At 42.2% G+C, this 16,816-nt stretch overlaps 1 protein-coding gene across 1 annotated transcript in view; it reads right to left on the bottom strand.

The window, feature by feature from the left end:
* vwa5b1 (von Willebrand factor A domain containing 5B1) overlaps window positions 1-16,816 on the bottom strand; it is a 41,360-nt gene that overhangs the window by 18,881 nt on the left and 5,663 nt on the right. The window contains exons 5-10 of the mRNA XM_024384162.2: window positions 16,429-16,583; window positions 14,809-14,940; window positions 13,490-13,614; window positions 4,010-4,186; window positions 2,204-2,314; window positions 1,504-1,706 (exon numbers count right to left, since the gene is read on the bottom strand). Of these exons, the coding sequence (XP_024239930.1) occupies window positions 1,504-1,706; window positions 2,204-2,314; window positions 4,010-4,186; window positions 13,490-13,614; window positions 14,809-14,940; window positions 16,429-16,583 (903 nt within the window). The remainder of the gene's footprint in view (window positions 1-1,503; window positions 1,707-2,203; window positions 2,315-4,009; window positions 4,187-13,489; window positions 13,615-14,808; window positions 14,941-16,428; window positions 16,584-16,816) is intronic.

Genomic DNA, 16,816 nt, shown 5'->3' with positions numbered 1-16,816 from the left:
CAACATTTTCCCCGGGAAGCCCATTTCCCCATATGAACCACTGGCGAAATCACCTCACAATGATCTTAAACTGTGTTTTTAATACATAATGAAATGAAACACAGACTACCCCTTGCTAACCAGGAAACGCTTGGGTATGTTGTGGTGGACTGTCATTACAATTGCTTTACGAGAACCTGATGAAATTTGTTTTGTGGTGTGGCTAGCCACTGAATGGCTCTGAATTCACTGTCAGCATGCAGGAAATGCTACTAACCACTTTTGGAGCTAACTAGCTACTGCTTTCAAATCTTGATGTCGACAGCAGTTGGCAGTTGTATCAATAACATGGCTAACTTAACTAGCTAATATACATTTCAAAAAGCAAGTTATATTAAGTGGCTAGCTAGCTAGCATTAGCAACATTTGGTGGCCAATGAGACAGAGCTGGCTAACCAGCTGAGCTAGCAAACAATGTAACAAAAGTATAATTTCGGATTCGAAAAATACTCCATCAGGCTCTGCATTTCAGGAATCAGTAGCAAGTACCCCTGCTGCGCTGTTAAATTACTTAACAATTTAAACAATGTATTTTTTTAAAGAAAACTCAATTTCATGTTTTAAACTTGAGCTTGTCCGAGGTGTAGGACTCGACGACAGTTTTTATCCATTGGAGCACTGGTTGCCACAAATTCTTGAGGGGCTTAGCGAAGGGTCAGTTGTTCCGAGAACGTTAAGAAAACTATCCATAAAAACCACAAGAAAACTTTGAGAGAACGTTCTAAGAATGTTATTTAAAAACATATACATTCCGTTGTCAGCATCAACAAAACTCTCTATCCTCTTCCTTGTTAAGTGTGTTCAGGTGTGTTGACCACGCCCACTTATTGGCCACACCTGATCTTAATGAGTGCTTGATTCGTTTGATATGAGGCCTGTTAGAATAGACGAAAATTAACAGTTTTGCATGTGTAAAAAAAAAAAAAAGTCAGGGCATGCTAGCACCATCCTGGTGGCGCAGTGGACTAATTCCATGGATAGAGAACAGAAGATTATAGACTCGAATCTTACTGATGCCTTGTCACCAATGTGAACTTCCAAGGAACCAAATGTGCTAGCTGGGAAGGTTTTGCAATAACGCCCCCTCCAATCCCCTAGACTTGATTACATGTCTGAATGGTATGTTGTTTATTTGCTTTGTGCATAATGCGTTAGCAAGCTCAATCAGATTTAATATGACTACTGTGCTAGTTAGTGTTGTGCTGCTATTGTTCTTGTGTCCAATTCCATTACAACTCTTAAAGTGGTGCCCGAGGCCGTCTGATTCACACGTGGTATCAAATGGGGCACTTTGTAACGGGTTTAGATTAGAAGCCTCCAGCTAGGGCAAAACGAACAGCAATTTAACAATACCGATAAACCACTTTACACCATGGTGTAAAGTGGGTTTGCATACTGATTGATTCCCCCAGTGCCTGTAAGAAGAGGAAGTGAAGGACAGGTATATGTTGATTGTCTGTTTACCTGGTGTAGCGGGCATGGCTGCGGACCAGCTCGATGACCTTTCCTGTGTTGTTGACAGCCCCGTCCGTGAGCAGGAAGAGCATGCGAGGATGACCTGCGTGCATTGGTTGCCTCAGGATCCATTTGAGCGGTGCCAGGATGTTGGTGCCGCCCATGTCAGCTCGGATCTTCTTGATGTACTCACAAGCCATGGTTACTGTTTCCTGAAAAATGTAGAAAGCAAGAGAAAAAGCATAGTAGTATTTAATAGCCTAGCAGTTAGAAAGGCTAGCCTGCAACCGGAGGGTTGCCAGTTAAAATCCCAGGTCTGACTGGAAAAATATGGTGGCAAGTAAGCTGGCAACCAGAGGGTTGCTTGTATCAAATTCTAGACGCTATTGCCTGCAGTTGTGCCCTTGAGCAAGACACTTAACACCCCAAAACAACAGCGCTTTGGGCGCCCAGTGTGGCAGCCCCCGCACCTCTCCTATGGGCTGGGTTAAAAGTGGAAGTCAAATTTCGGTTGGATATTGTGTGCAATTGACCAATAAAGTGATCTCTCAATAGACAAATGTGTCTCTGACTCACACTTTGATTACCTGTAGTTGTCAAATCTGGCCTGTGAGATTAAGTATTTACTAATAGAGATTTTATCACTGACATGCAGTTAATTAATATTGACCTGAAAGCAGAAACACTACATGTCCTGCCAGCCTCATACCTCATCATAGCTCTGACTGGTAGTAAACAGTGTTTTGAATGTGGAGCCGAAGCCAATGATGTTGAAGAGGCTGGCAGGCACAAGGCTCTTCAGAATCACCACCATGGCATCCTGGAAACAGAAGAGACATGATAGAAACACAAGGTCAAGAGGTAGAAGAGCAGAATGAGAAAAGTGGGAAAGAGTGAGGAAGAGAGCAAAAAGAAAAGAAACAAGACAGGCAGACCAGGCAGTCAATTTTTAAGTCATTGTCTAACAATCAACCTTGTTTACCTGCTGCAAGTGTTCTTTACCTATATGAGGAAAATTGTTAAAACATTTTTGGCTGCAGCAGTACGACCAGATTACAGCTCCTCTAACACGGTCTTCTCTGGCATCAGGCTAGTTATTACAAACAGTTTAAAGTTTAAAGTGTTATTAGTCGTATGTACAGGATACACGTGGTATACACTGTCCAACAAAATGCTTACTTACAGGTTGCTTCTTGATAATGAAACAACAATAAGAAATAAGAAAAGATAAGAATATGAACAGAAAGTAAAATGGCTTAGTAGAATAGACATTTTAGCATATGTATAATACAGGAAGTTTGTAGTAAATTAATTACGTTTATGTATCAGGGAAGGGCGGATTTGGGTGCAAGTGTTTAAATTGTGCAGTATTAGTATTGTGCAGTAACCTCTGAGATCAACTTCGTTTTTACATTTAGCTCATTAATTTACTTCCCCAATTACTGCAGATAGAGCAGCTTGCTGTGGATCGGGTAAGATAGTTGTTTACATGTCTGAATGGTGCAGGCACGAAATGAGACTGAAATTTCACGGGTGGGGAGAGAGCGAGAGAGAGGGGTAGCCATGGAGGGGGCTTGGCTTGAAGAACTGTAATATCATGACATGATGTGAATTGGAATGTGTTTAGCCTATCACTAGCATTATAACTTCACCAAATTACATAATTATATACTAGGGGGTTTTAGGCTGGGTTTCTGTACAGCACTTTGAGATATCAGCTGATGTACGAAGGGCTATATAAATAAATTTGATTTGATTTGATTTAGACATGAGTCATAATTTTGGAGCTAAAAATAAAATGATTTACTGGTTCTCAAGATTTGACAATAATGGTTCTGTTCCGGAAAACTAGAGATCAACCACATAATCTCCTCCTCTTTTTCCCTCCTTATTTTAAAAGGTGGTATCAAATAGATGTTTAAATTTCTCATTCTCTTTATATTCAGTCAAAGGTGGTATCAAATTGGGGCCTGGCATTTTAGGGGAGTTTCTGGCTGTTCAAAGAAACAGAGGAGGAATGGTTGCATCGATTTGACCAGCCTTTAAGCCAGACTTTGGGGTATCAGAGAGTGTCAAAGGAAGAGGAGGCCCATCCCTCCACAATCAGAAGCTATCTGAGTCACACTGGCCCGAAGTGCATCACAGACTGAGAGAGGTTAGTCAAACATCACTCAGCCTGGCCCATTCAGGTAACGTTACGGTCAGATGCACTGGAAATAAAGTCTGAACTGGGCTGAGTTTCCATTGACCATTCCATTTAAAGGTGTGGCAGCTTCACTCCATCTTTGTAAAGACTACTTTCTATGAGCAGTGAGTCATTGAGTCATTAATAGCACACCCATTTGTGTATAACCGCACTTACGACGCCTAATTAGTATACTACATCATTCCTTTCTCATTAATTTATTTTTCTTTGCCCTGAATTAACAAGTTTAGAATGTAGTTAATTATGCTTACTATATGCATTTCCTATGAATGTGTTATGTATGGGTTATTATGAAGTCTCGTACAGTACCTTGACACGGCTGATGTTGACCCCGCTCATGCTCCCACTGCGGTCAATGAGGAAGATGTACTCTCCATGCACCTTCCTCAGGTCAGAGGTCATGGACTTGAGGTCTGGGCAGAAGTTGAGCATGACCACAGGGTTGTGAAGGATGTCCTTGTGGAGACGCTTACGAATGATATCCACCTACATATGGCCATGTGACCAGAGGATAACATGGTGAGTGAAGTGCTTGAGATCTAGTCTACACATGGTCCAGAGGATAACATGGTGAGTGAAGTGCTTGATATATAAGAGAAGGGTGAACGAAAGAAAATTAGATCAAAATTACATCATGCAAGCTTTGAATGAGAGCCATATCCACATATTGAAATAACTTTGTACATGCATTTGTTTTTAAATATAGTTATCTTACAAATCACATCTGATAAGATCAGCATTAAAAAGAGCTAGCTCTTAACAAAACAGTGTTCCCTTAAGCTAAACTACAACACAGCTGTTTCCTTAATGCAAAAAGGTGCATGAAATACATAGATCTAACAGTTAAATATTCTCCACGCGGAATGTTTTTGATAAACTGAATTACAGCTATGCTTCTTTAAATAAAAATATTTCATAATTCAAGGATTTTCTTTTCTTTAAGAGACACATTATTTGAGAAAGAAAGGGCACTCGATCAACTGGTGCATGTGTTCTTGCAGGTAGATCCAAGCAGAAGGCTGAGGACCTTTCATTGTTTCCATAGTAACGCCTTTTTAATCACACACACACCATTTTAGGGCGTAAGTGTTTTCTCTCTTCCTCCCGTTTAGGTCTACTGGTCACTGAGGATGTATGTGTGTCTGCCACTGTTGTGCCATTCTGACATGTGGAGAATAAGGTACAATCTGTTACAAACACATGATTTCACCTCAAGAAAAATGATAAACTCACCATTTAAATAACATACCGTAGCTCCAATGTGTGTCATATGTGGTTTAACAATAATTTCAGAGAGGTGGAAATAAATCAAACACTTTTATGTAATAATAATGGACACAGGAATGATGTAAAATACCTGAATCATGCAAAACTTGCAAAATGTATGGGGGCAAAAACCCTGTGCTATTCTGGAGCACAGGACATTACAGGGCTGCTTCCGACCGTTCTACGACAAATTCTGGGAGCTGACGCTGTCATAGTCCATGTGGGGTCAAACGACATTAGGAAGTCTAGCTTAGAACTTCTGAAAATGTATTTTTAAAGAACTGAAAGATTCCAAAAAGTTGCCAATTATTTCACGTCCGGTACCATCAATGGGCTGCGGGTGTGAAAGATTCAGCAGGCTACTGGCATTACACAACTGGATATAAGATTACTGTATCTCTGTTGGAATCACTTTTATAGATAACTTTGGCACCTTCTGGAAACGGAAGATGCTCCACAGGAATGACAAAGTCCATACAAATCATCTTGGGTCCTTGGACACTGTCCACACATTTCAAGGCTGCGTTGAGACAATGAGTTATCAATGGCCCACGCCCAGCACAGATAATCCCGATCACTGTCTTGCTGAGTTGTCGTGGGTGCTGCTGCAAATGTACATTGTCCCAGGGGTGTTGGCAGACACAATGTAAGTAACTTAATTTATGTCCCTCTAACTCCCCTGAATGTCTCTGTTGATCCTACAGCTATAGTATGCAATAATCATCTGCCTATGAACCAGAGTTATACTGTTAGCATGAGGCAGTGTGCCCTAGTAGGAAGTCCACCGTGTGCAGCTCACCCTGCACAGCTCAAACATAAATACTATTGTCATGTCTACTTCTCATAAGCTTCCCAATAAAGCAATAAAAACAATCAAGCATCCCAGAAAAGTGCTAAAAATAGCCCACAATAACATATGTAGAGAAATAAACAAGGTTCATGAAATCAATAACATGCTAGTAACAGATGATATTCATATTCTAGCTCTGAAACTCACTTGAATAATACCTTTGATGAAACAGTGATAGCAATATATGGCTATAACATGTACAGAAAAGACAGGAATGTCAATGGGGGTGGAGTTGCAGTCTATATTCAGAACCACATTCCTGTAAAGATTAGAGAGGATCTCACGTTAAATACTTTTGAAGTAATATGGCTACAGGTTCATCTGCCTCACCTAAAGCCCATTCTTGTGGGAAGCTGCTATAGACCACTAAGTGCTAACAGTCAGTATCTGGATAATATGTGTGAAATGCTTGATAATGTACAGTGGGGAGAACAAGTATTTGATACACTGCCGCTTTTGCAGGTTTTCCTACTTTCATAGCATGTAGAGGTCTGTAATTGCTATCATAAGTACACTTCAACTGTGAGAGGCGGAATCTAAAACAAAAATCCAGAAAATCACATTGTATGATTTTTAAGTAATTAATTTGCATTTTATTGCATGACATAAGTATTTGATCACCTACCAACCAGGAAGAATTCCGGCTCTCACAGACCTGTTAGTTTTTCTTTAAGAATCCCTCCTGTTCTCCACTCATTACCTGTATTAACTGCACCTGTTTGAACTCGTTACCTGTCCACCCACTCAAGCAAACATACTCCAACCTCTCCACAATGGCCAAGACCAGAGAGCTGTGTAAGGACATCAGGGATAAAATTGTAGACCTGCACAAGGCTGGGATGGGCTACAGGACAATAGGCAAGCAGCTTGGTGAGAAGGCAACAACAGTTGGCGCAATTATTAGAAAATGGAAGAAGTTCAAGATGACGGTCAATCACCCTCGGTCTGGGGCTCCATGCAAGATCTCACCTCGTGGGGCATCAATGATCATGAGGAAGGTGAGGAATCAGCCCAGAACTACACGGCAGGACCTGGTCAATGACCTGAAGAGAGCTGGGACCACAGTCTCAAAGAAAACACACTACGCCGTCATGGATTAAAATCCTGCAGCGCACACAAGGTCCCCCTGCTCAAGCCAGCGCATGTCCAGGCCTGTCTGAAGTTTGCCAATGACCATCTGGATGATCCAGAGGAGGAATGGGAGAAGGTCATGTGGTCTGATGAGACAAAAATAGAGCTTTTTGGTCTAAACTCCACTCGCCGTGTTTGGAGGAAGAAGAAGGATGAGTACAACCCCAAAAATACCATCCCAACCATGAAGCATGGAGGTGGAAACATCATTCTTTGGGGATGCTTTTCTGCAAAGGGGACAGCCCCGTATTGAGGGGAGGATGGATGGGGCCATGTATCGCGAGAACTTGTCCAACAACCTCCTTCCCTCAGTAAGAGCATTGAAGATGGGTCGTGGCTGGGTGTTCCAGCATGACAATGACCCGAAACACACAGCCAGGGCAACTAAGGAGTGGCTCCGAAAGAAGCATCGAAAAGGTCCTGGCATAAATACTTGTGTCATGCAATAAAATGCAAATGAATTACTTAAAAATCATACAATGTGATTTTCTGGATTTTTGTTTTAGATTCCATCTCTCACAGTTGAAGTATACCTATGATAAAAATGACAGACCTCTACATGCTTTGTAAGAAGGACAACCTGCTAAATCTGCAGTGTATCAAATACTTGTTCTCCCCACTGTATGTGATATCAACAGAGAGGAATATTTTCTAGGTGATTTCAATATTGACTGGCTATCATCAAGCTGCCCACTCAAGAAAAAGCTACAAACTGTAACCAGTGCCTGCAACCTGGTTCAGGTTATGAGTCAACCTACCAGGGTAGTTACAAACAGCACAGGAATGAAATCATCCACATATTTTGATCACATCTTTACTAATGCTGCAGAAATGTGCTTGAAATCCGTATCCAAATCCATCGGATGTAGTGATCACAATATAGTAGCCATATCTAGGAAAACCACATTTCCAAAGGATGGGCCTAATATAGTGTATAAGAGGTCATACAATACGTGTTGTAGTGATTCCTATGTTGATGATGTAAATCATATTTGCTGGTCTGTGGTGTGTAATGAGGAGCAACCAGACGCTGCACTTGACACATTTATGAAATTGCTTATTCCAGTTACTAATAAGCATGCACCCATTAAGAAAATGACTGTAAAACTGTTAAATCCCCTTGGATTGATGAGGATTTTTTAATTGTATGGTTGAGAGGGATGAGGCAAAAGGAATGACAAATAGGTCTGGCTGCACAACCGATTGGCAAACGTACTGAAATTGAGAAATCATGTGACCAAACAGAATAAAAAGAACTAGAAGCTATACTAGGAAACAAAGATAAATTACATAAAGATTGATAGTAAAAAGCTTTGGAGCACCTTAAATGAAATTTTGGGCAAGAAGGCAAACTCAGCTCCATAATTAATTGAATCAGATGGCTCATTCATCAAAAACCACGGATACTGCCTCCTACTTTAATGATTTTTTCATTGGCAAGATTAGCACATTTAAGCATGACATGCCAGCAACCAATGCCGACACTACACATCCAAGTATATCTGACCAAATTATAAAAGACAAGCATTGGAATTTTGAATTCCGTAAAGTGAGTGTGGATGAGGTGAAAATATTATTGTTGTCTATCAACAATGACAAGCCACCGAGGTCTGACAGCTTGGACTGAAAATTACTGAGGATAATAGCGTACGATATTGCCCCTCCTATTTGCGATATCTTCAATCTAAGCCTATTAGAAAGTGTGTACCCTCAGGCTTGGAGGGAAGCAAAAGCAATTCTGATCAGCCCTTAGAAAACTTTTGGCAAAAATGGTGTTTGACCAGATACAATGTGATTTCACAGTAAACAAATTGACAACAGACGTTCAACATGCTTATAGGGAAGGACATTCAACAAGCCCAGCACTTACACAAATTACTGATGATTGGCTGACAGAAATTGATGATAAAGAGATTGTGGGAGCTGTCTTGTTAGACTTCAGTGCAGCTTTGACATTATTTTTTATTTTATTATTTAACCTTTATTTAACTAGGCAAGTTAGTTAAGAACAAATTAGTATTTACAATGGCCTACCAAAAGGCAAAATGCCTCCTGCAGGGACGGGGGCTGGGATTAAAAATAAAAATATAGGACAAAACACACATCACGACAAGAGAGATACCACAACACTACATAAAGACAGACCTAAGACAACCACATCGCATGGCAGCAACACATGACAACACAGCATAATAGCAACACAACATGGCAGCAGTAACACATGGTAGCAGCACAAAACATGGTACAAACATTATTAGGCACAGACAACAGCACAAAGGGCAAAAAGGTAGAAACAACAAAACATCAGGCGAAGCAGCCACAACTTTCAGTAAGTGTCCATGATTTAGTCTTTGAATCAAGAGATTGAGTGTTTTTTGCAGCTCGTTCCAGTCGCTAGCTGCAGAGAGCTGAAAAGAAGAGCGACCCAGGGACGTGTGTGCTTTGGGGACCTTTAACAGAATGTGACTGGCAGAACGGGTGTTCTGCCATGTGGAGGATGAGGGCTGCAATAGGTATCTCAGATAGAGGGGAGCGAGGCCTAAGAGGGTTTTTATAAATAAGCCTCAACCAGTGGGTCTTGCAACGAGTATACAGAGATGACCAGTTTACAGTATAGAGTGCAGTGATGTCCTATAAGGTGGCAAATCTGATGGCCGAATGGTAGAGAATATCTAGCAGCTCGAGAGCACCCTTACCTGCCGATCTATAAATTAAATCTCTGTAATCTAGCATGGGTAGGATGGTCATCTGAATCAGGATTAGTTTGGCAGCTGGGGTGAAAGAGGAGCAATTACGATAGAGATTGAACCGTAGCCTGCAGATTTGATATGTGCTGAGAGAAAGACAGTGTACTGTCTAGCCATACTCCCGAGTACTTGTATGAGGTGACTACCTCAAGCTCTAAACCCTCAGAGGTAGTAATCACACGGATGGGGAGAGGGGCAGGTTAAGGGCAGCGAAAGCTTGTTGAACACGAAGAAAACTTTGTTGTAGAGCGTTTGTTGTAGAGAAAACTTTGTTGTAGAGTACCTCCAAAACTCCGGGGAGGTGCCAGTTGAGTATGACTGAGTATTTGAGTATCTGCATATAAATGGATGAGAGTGCTTCCTGAGCTATGTTGTAGATGTAAATTGAGAAAAGAGTAGGGCCTAGGATCGAGCCTTGGGGTACTCCTTTGTTGACAGGCAGTGGCTGAGACAGCAGATGTTCTGACTTTACGCACTGCACTCTTTGAGAGAGGTAGTTAGCAAACTCCTTAGCAGGCCCACAAGAATGGAATTGTCTACTGTATCAAAAGCTTTGGCCAAGTCAATTAAAATAGCAGCACAACATTGCTTAGAATCAAGGGCAAAGATGAAATCATTTGGCACCATTAAGGTTGAAGTGACACATCCATAACCTGAGCGGAAAAAAGATTGCAAACCAGAGAGAATACTATAGACATCAAGAAAGCCAGTCAGTTGATTATTGAAACGTTTTTCCAACACTTTTGATAAACAGGGCAAAATAGAAATTGGCCTATAACAGTTAGGATCAGCTTTATCTCCCACTTTAAATAAAGGACTCATGTGGCTGCCTTCCAAGCAATGGGAACCTCCCCAGAGAGGAGAGACAGGTTGTCAAAGTTCTGTTTCATGTTCGAGTGTGCTCCCTTAGGTTACCGCTGGAGGGCACCTTACTTTGTTTCTAGTGTCTAGGTTCCCCTGATTGTTATACTTCGTTTCACCTGTGGTTGATTGCCCTGTGTTTGATTCACCTGTGGTTGATTGATTCTCAGTTCACATGTTGCCTGGCTATTTAGGTTCCTCTGTGGGCAGGGATCTTTGCTTAGGTCTCATGTTTTGATTAGTGTACTATTGCTTTGTTTTTTTCTGTGAAGACCTTAGTAAATGTTCTGGATTTACCCTTACCTCTGTCTGCTGTGTTTCTCTGTGCCTGGGTCCGAGTTCATACTAGTATTATTGTCACACAGGTTAAAAAGGTCAGAGATAGGCTTGGCGATGATAGGGGCTGCTACCTTAAAGAAGAGAGGGTCTAAACCATCTGACCCAGATGTTTTTTGGGGGTCAAGTTTAAGGAGCTCTTTTAGCACCTCAGACTCAGTGACCACCTGCAGGGAGCAACTTTGTAGCAGGGCAGGCGGAAAAAGAGGGAGGAACATCAGGGCTAATCGCATTAGAAGGGGTGGCAGATGAGGAAATGTTGGACAGGCAAGGAGGCATGGCTGAGTCAAATAGGATTCCTAACTTAATGGTGATTAAAGAGCACAGCCATCCTTGTCAGTAAAAACCACATCATCAACATTAAGGGACATGGGCAGCTGTGAGGAGGAGGGTTTATTCTCCAGGTCTTTAACCATTTCCAGATGTTCTTAGACCCACAGAGAGAGAACTGCTCCTTCAATAACTAACTTTGGCCTTCCGGATAGCCTGAGTGCACTTATTTCTCATTTTCCTGAATGAGAGCCAGTCAGCCTGATTATGCGTGTGCCAAGCCTTTCACCAAATGGAATTCTTGAGGTGGAGGAGGACCTCTGCCAGATCACTGTCGATCCAGGGGCTGAACCTGTTTTTAATAACACATTTTCTTTATGGGGGCGTGTTTGTTAACAATACCACAGAAAATATAAAATAAGTTCCAAGTGTTTTTGACAGAAGGGATAAAGCTGATTCTATAGAAATGTACAGAGGCCAGGTCATGAAGGAAGGCTTGCTCATTAAAGGTTTTTAGCAGGCGTCTATGACAAATAAGGACAGGTCGTTTTGCTGAGCAGCCATTACGAACACAGGCTGTAAAACAGTGATCACTTAGGTCATTACAAAAAACACACGACTGATTCCTATCAGGATTATTTGTGAGGATAACATCAAGGAGAGGAGCCTTTTCTGGGTGTTTGGAGTCATACCTTGTCGGATTGGTAATAATCTGAGAAAGACTTAGGGAGTCGCATTGCTTTAGGACCTGGTCAGGTGGTTTATGCATGTCCCAGTTTAGGTCACCTAGCAGGACAAATTCAGACTTAGTGTAAGGGGCCAGGAAAGAGCTTAGGGCAGCTAGGGTACAGGCCGGTGCTGATGGTGGATGATAACACCCAGCAACAGTCAACAAAGATATATATTTTTAAATTGAATGCTTAAAATCAGAAAATCTAATTATTTGGGGACAGAATTGGTGGAGACAATCAAGCACTGAAGGTGTTGGAAAAACATATGTGTTACACCATGCTATATTGTGGATAAAGAGTTACCTGTCTAACAGAACACAGAGGGTGTTCTTTAATGGAAGCCAATCCAACATAATCCAGGTTGAATCAGGAATTCCCCAGGGCAGCTGTCTAGGCCCCTTATTCTTTCAATCTTTACTAATGACATGCCACTGGCTTTGAGTAAAGTCAGTGTGTCTATGTATGCAGATGACTCAACACTATACACTTCAGCTACTACAGCAACTGAAATGACTGCAGCAATGAGCTGCAGTTAGTTTCAGACTGGTGGCAAGGAATACATTAGCCCTAAATATTTCAAAAACGAAAAACATTGTATTTGGGACAAATCATTCACTAAACCTTAAACCTCAAGTAAATCTTGTAATAAATAATGTGGAAATTAACAAGTTGAGGTGACTAAACTGCTTGGAATAACCCTGGATATTGATACAACAGTAGCTAATATGGTGAGAAGTCTGTCCATAATAAAGCGCTGCTCTCTCTTCTTAACAACACTATCAACAAGGCAGGCCTACAGGCCCTAGTTTTATCGCACTTGGACTACTGTTCAGTCATGTGGTCAGGTGCCACAAAGAGGGACATAAGAAACTTACAATTGGCTCAGAACAGGGCAGCACTTAAATGTACAAGGAGAGCTAACATTAACAATAATTATGTATGTCAATGTCTCATGGCTTAAAGTGGAGGAGGGATTGACTTCATCTCTACTTGTTTTTGTAAGAAGTGTTGACAACTGAATGCACTGGGCTGTCTGTTTAAACTACTAGCACTGCTGGACACCCATGCACACCCCACAATACATGACACCAGAGGTCTCTTCACAATCCCCAAGTCCGGAACAGACTATGGGAGGTGCACAGTACTACATAAAGCCTCGACTACAAGGAACTCTATTCCACGTCAGGTAACTGATGCAAGCAGTAGAATCAGATTGGTTTTAAATTATAAAAATACACCTTATGGAACAGCGGGGACATTTTGTATTGTAGATATGTAGTGGTGTAATAATGTTATATGATGTACTGTTTTATTATTTGTTTTATGTGTAATGCAAGTGCCTTAATGTGTTTGGACCCCAGGAAGAGTAGCTGCTGGGGTCCAAATAAATACAAATACAAATATTTGCAGAAGGTCTTATTGTCTGATGAGTATATTTGAATATTTATTATGCTACACACTTTTCTTCTTTAATTATAAGCAGCATCTTGCCATTTTACAAAGCCTGTTTAATCTAAAAGTAATTTTCTGACATCTGTTTCTGTCTCTCATTAAGGCTGCTGTGTAAGATGCATATCAGATCTGATGCAGCACTCACTTTCTTTTCATTGCTGGAGTCCTTCTTGGTGGCCTTGATGAAGTCACTCTTCCCCGCGAGGTGATCATCGTACTCCTCCAGTGTCATGTCTCCATCCTCAATCAGCACATGTGGCAGATGAGGATCTAGACAAGAGGAGATTGTGGCCATTAGACTAATGTGATACGGTATCACCTAGACAACAAGCATGTTTCAGTATGAGCTAGATAGTGGCTAGATATAGTACGTATTTTTTCTGTCACAGAAGTCCGTCTTGGATTTAGATTTCCAAGTTGTAATGATGTCGGAGTCAAAATGATAGTCCCATTACTGTTATTTCCTGCTCAAATTCTGCTCTCCACAGGCATCTCTCAAAACATCTCTCTGCAATGAACTTTATGGCGAGCTGTTTTTATTGACCGTTTACCAAATCAATAGCGTTTTCTTTGAAAACCGACAATCATTTTTCATAATCATTCAAGTTAATTTAGCTATACCAATACTGACGAAAAACCGGCAAGCACTCCATTCATCGCTCTATTTTTGTTTCACCTTTATTTAACTAGGCAAGTCAGTTAGACCGCTGCGCCATCCATTTGGTTGAGCTCAGCAATTTCCTTGATGAGATTGAAACCCCAGCACCACATCGGGCTGAATTGAATTGCACAGCGAGCAACTGGCCCCAGGTCTGTTTGTAGACAAAGCCATCTCTTAGCGCCTGTTGAATAAGAAATCTGGGGATTTATTATTGCCTCTGGGAGACAACTGGTCCATGCAGAGGTCAAGACAACCAGTAGAGGATAGATAGACAGGGAAAGAGAGCAAGAGGGGGGAGAGATAGAGAGAACGAGAGAGAAAGGGAGGGAGACAGAGAGTGAGTGTGAGCGAGAGAGAGAGTGGGTGGCTGGGTAAGCCCGAGGACTGCTCATACATTTGCACAAGGTGGAGGGTGGATGGAGTGGAGGGGCTGAGGGTGAACAGATATGCTGAGAGAGAGAGAGAGTGGGTGGCTGGGTAAGCCTGAGGATAGCTCATACATTTGCACAAGGTGGAGGGTCGATGGAGGGGAGGGGCTGAGGGTGAACAGATATGCAGAGAGAGAGAGAGAGGCTGATGATTCCCCCCATGTGATCTGATTAACTGTCCTCGTATAAATAACAGGGCATTATCTAAATGAATGGTTTGCTGCAGATAGTCAATGATTTAACACCGAGGATAGGTAAACACTGGTCTATTCTGGGTATGTGATACTGTATTTTGAAGAGGAGTGAGTAATTGTTGTGTCTGCCAGGCTGAGTGGTGGGTGGTGGATGGTGTGTCTCCTAAAGTGCAGTACCCACCGCTGGGGTAGATGAGGATCTCCACAGGGCAGTCGTAGGTGTATTTGTCAGCCAGGGTGATGACAACGCTGGTGGCTGAGCGGGCCAGGGGGTCTGCGTCGGCCCGGATCGCATGAGAGGGGCTCTCCACACCTGCACAAAAACACCTCTAAAGCATCTAGTGTAAAATCTACAGTGTAGTATAAACAGTGGCATCCACTGTGATTTCACTTGACAAAGACATAAGCTATATACAAAAGTATGTGGACACCCTTCCAATTAGTGGATTTGGCTATTTCAGCCACACCCGTTGCTGACAGGTGTATAAAATCGAGCACACAGTCATGCAATCTCCATAAACAAACATTGGCAGTAGAATGGCCTTACTGAAGAGCTCCGTTACTTTCAACGTGGCACCGTCATAGAATGCCACATTTCCAACAAGTCAGCTTGTCATGTTTCTGCCCTGCTAGAGCTACCCCAGTCAAGTGCAAGTGCTGTAAGTGCTGTTATTGTGAAGTGGAAACCTCTAGGAGCAACAACGGCTCAGCCACAAAGTGATAGGCCAAACAAGCTCACATAACGGGACTGCTGGGTGCTGAAGCGTGTAGAAATCGTCTGTCCTTGTTTGCAACACTCACTACCGAGTTCCAAACTGCCTCTGGAAGCAACGTCAGCACAAGAACTGTTCATCGGGAGCTTCATGAAATGGGTTTCCATGGCCAAGCAGCCGCACACAAGCCTAAGATCACCATGCGCAATGCCAAGCGTCAGCTGGAGTGGTGTAAAGCTGCCACCATTGGACTCTGGCTCTGTGGAAACGCATTCTCTGGAGTGGTGAATCACACTTCCCCATCTGGTAGTCCGATAGACGAATCTGGGATTGGCGGATGCCATGTGAATGCTACCTGCCAGAATGCATAGTGCCAACTGTAAAGTTTGGTGGATGAGGAATAATGCTCTGGGGCTATTTTTCATAGTTTGGGCTAGGCCCCTTAGTTCCAGTGAAGGGAAACCTTAACGATACAGCATACAATGACATTCTAGATGATTCTGTGCTTCCAATTTTGTGGCAACAGTTTGGGGAAGGCTCTTTCCTGTTTCAGCATGACAATGGCCCCGTGCACAAAGCGAGGTCCATACAGAAATGGTTTGTCAAGATCGTTGTGGAATATCTTGACTGGCCTGCACAGAGCCCTGACCGAAACCCCATCAAACCCCTTTGGGATGAATTGGAATGCCGACTGCAAGCCAGGTCTAATCGCCCAACATCAGTGCCTGTCCACACTAATGCTCTTATGGCTGAATGGAAGTCCCCGCAGCAATGTTCCAACATCAAGTGGAATGCTTTCCAAGAAGAGTGGAGGCTGTTATAGCAGCAATGGGGGGACCAACTCCATATTAATGCCCGTGATTTGGGAATGAGATGTTCATGAAGCAGGTGTCCACATACTTTTGGTCATGTAGTGTATCACAAAAATACTCAAATAAATCCTGTTTGTGTGTGGAGGTAGCTTTTTACTCATAGTGGAAGGATGTCTATATCGGTATGCAAGTCACTGTTGGTCAGGAACATAAATTGCATTTATTATTATACAAATGAACTGCAATGTGTAGATGGTTGTGTGTTGTGTCTCTGACCTGCAAGGAGATAGGGGGCTCTGATCTCCAGCTGGAAGCTAAACTCATAGTCGATGGAGTTGATGGCCTCTTCCTCTAGTAGCAGGGCCATGCACAGCTGGGGATTTATGGGTGTCTGTTCATGTGGACCCAGGGCACAATTATGCCTGTCCCTCCTGTGCAAAAATACCACAATACAAAATCATATCATGTCTTGTCCACGAGTCAGCTCTTTCTCTGTCTAGAACATTTAAAATAATTTATGTCTAATACCGAAAGTTTGTGAATAACTTAACTTCTAAGTTCACTGTCAAAGGGATACTTCAAAAGTTACAAGACTATAACTACCAATTGGATACCACAAAATTGGGCAGAAAAAGGGGTGAAAAAAAAATAAAGATCAAGTTTT

The sequence above is a fragment of the Oncorhynchus tshawytscha genome, linkage group LG22 (genome assembly GCF_018296145.1).
Source record: "Oncorhynchus tshawytscha isolate Ot180627B linkage group LG22, Otsh_v2.0, whole genome shotgun sequence".
NCBI lineage: Eukaryota > Metazoa > Chordata > Actinopteri > Salmoniformes > Salmonidae > Oncorhynchus > Oncorhynchus tshawytscha.
Note: the sequence above shows the minus strand (reverse complement) of the source record. Positions and strands in the feature narration are given on the sequence as shown.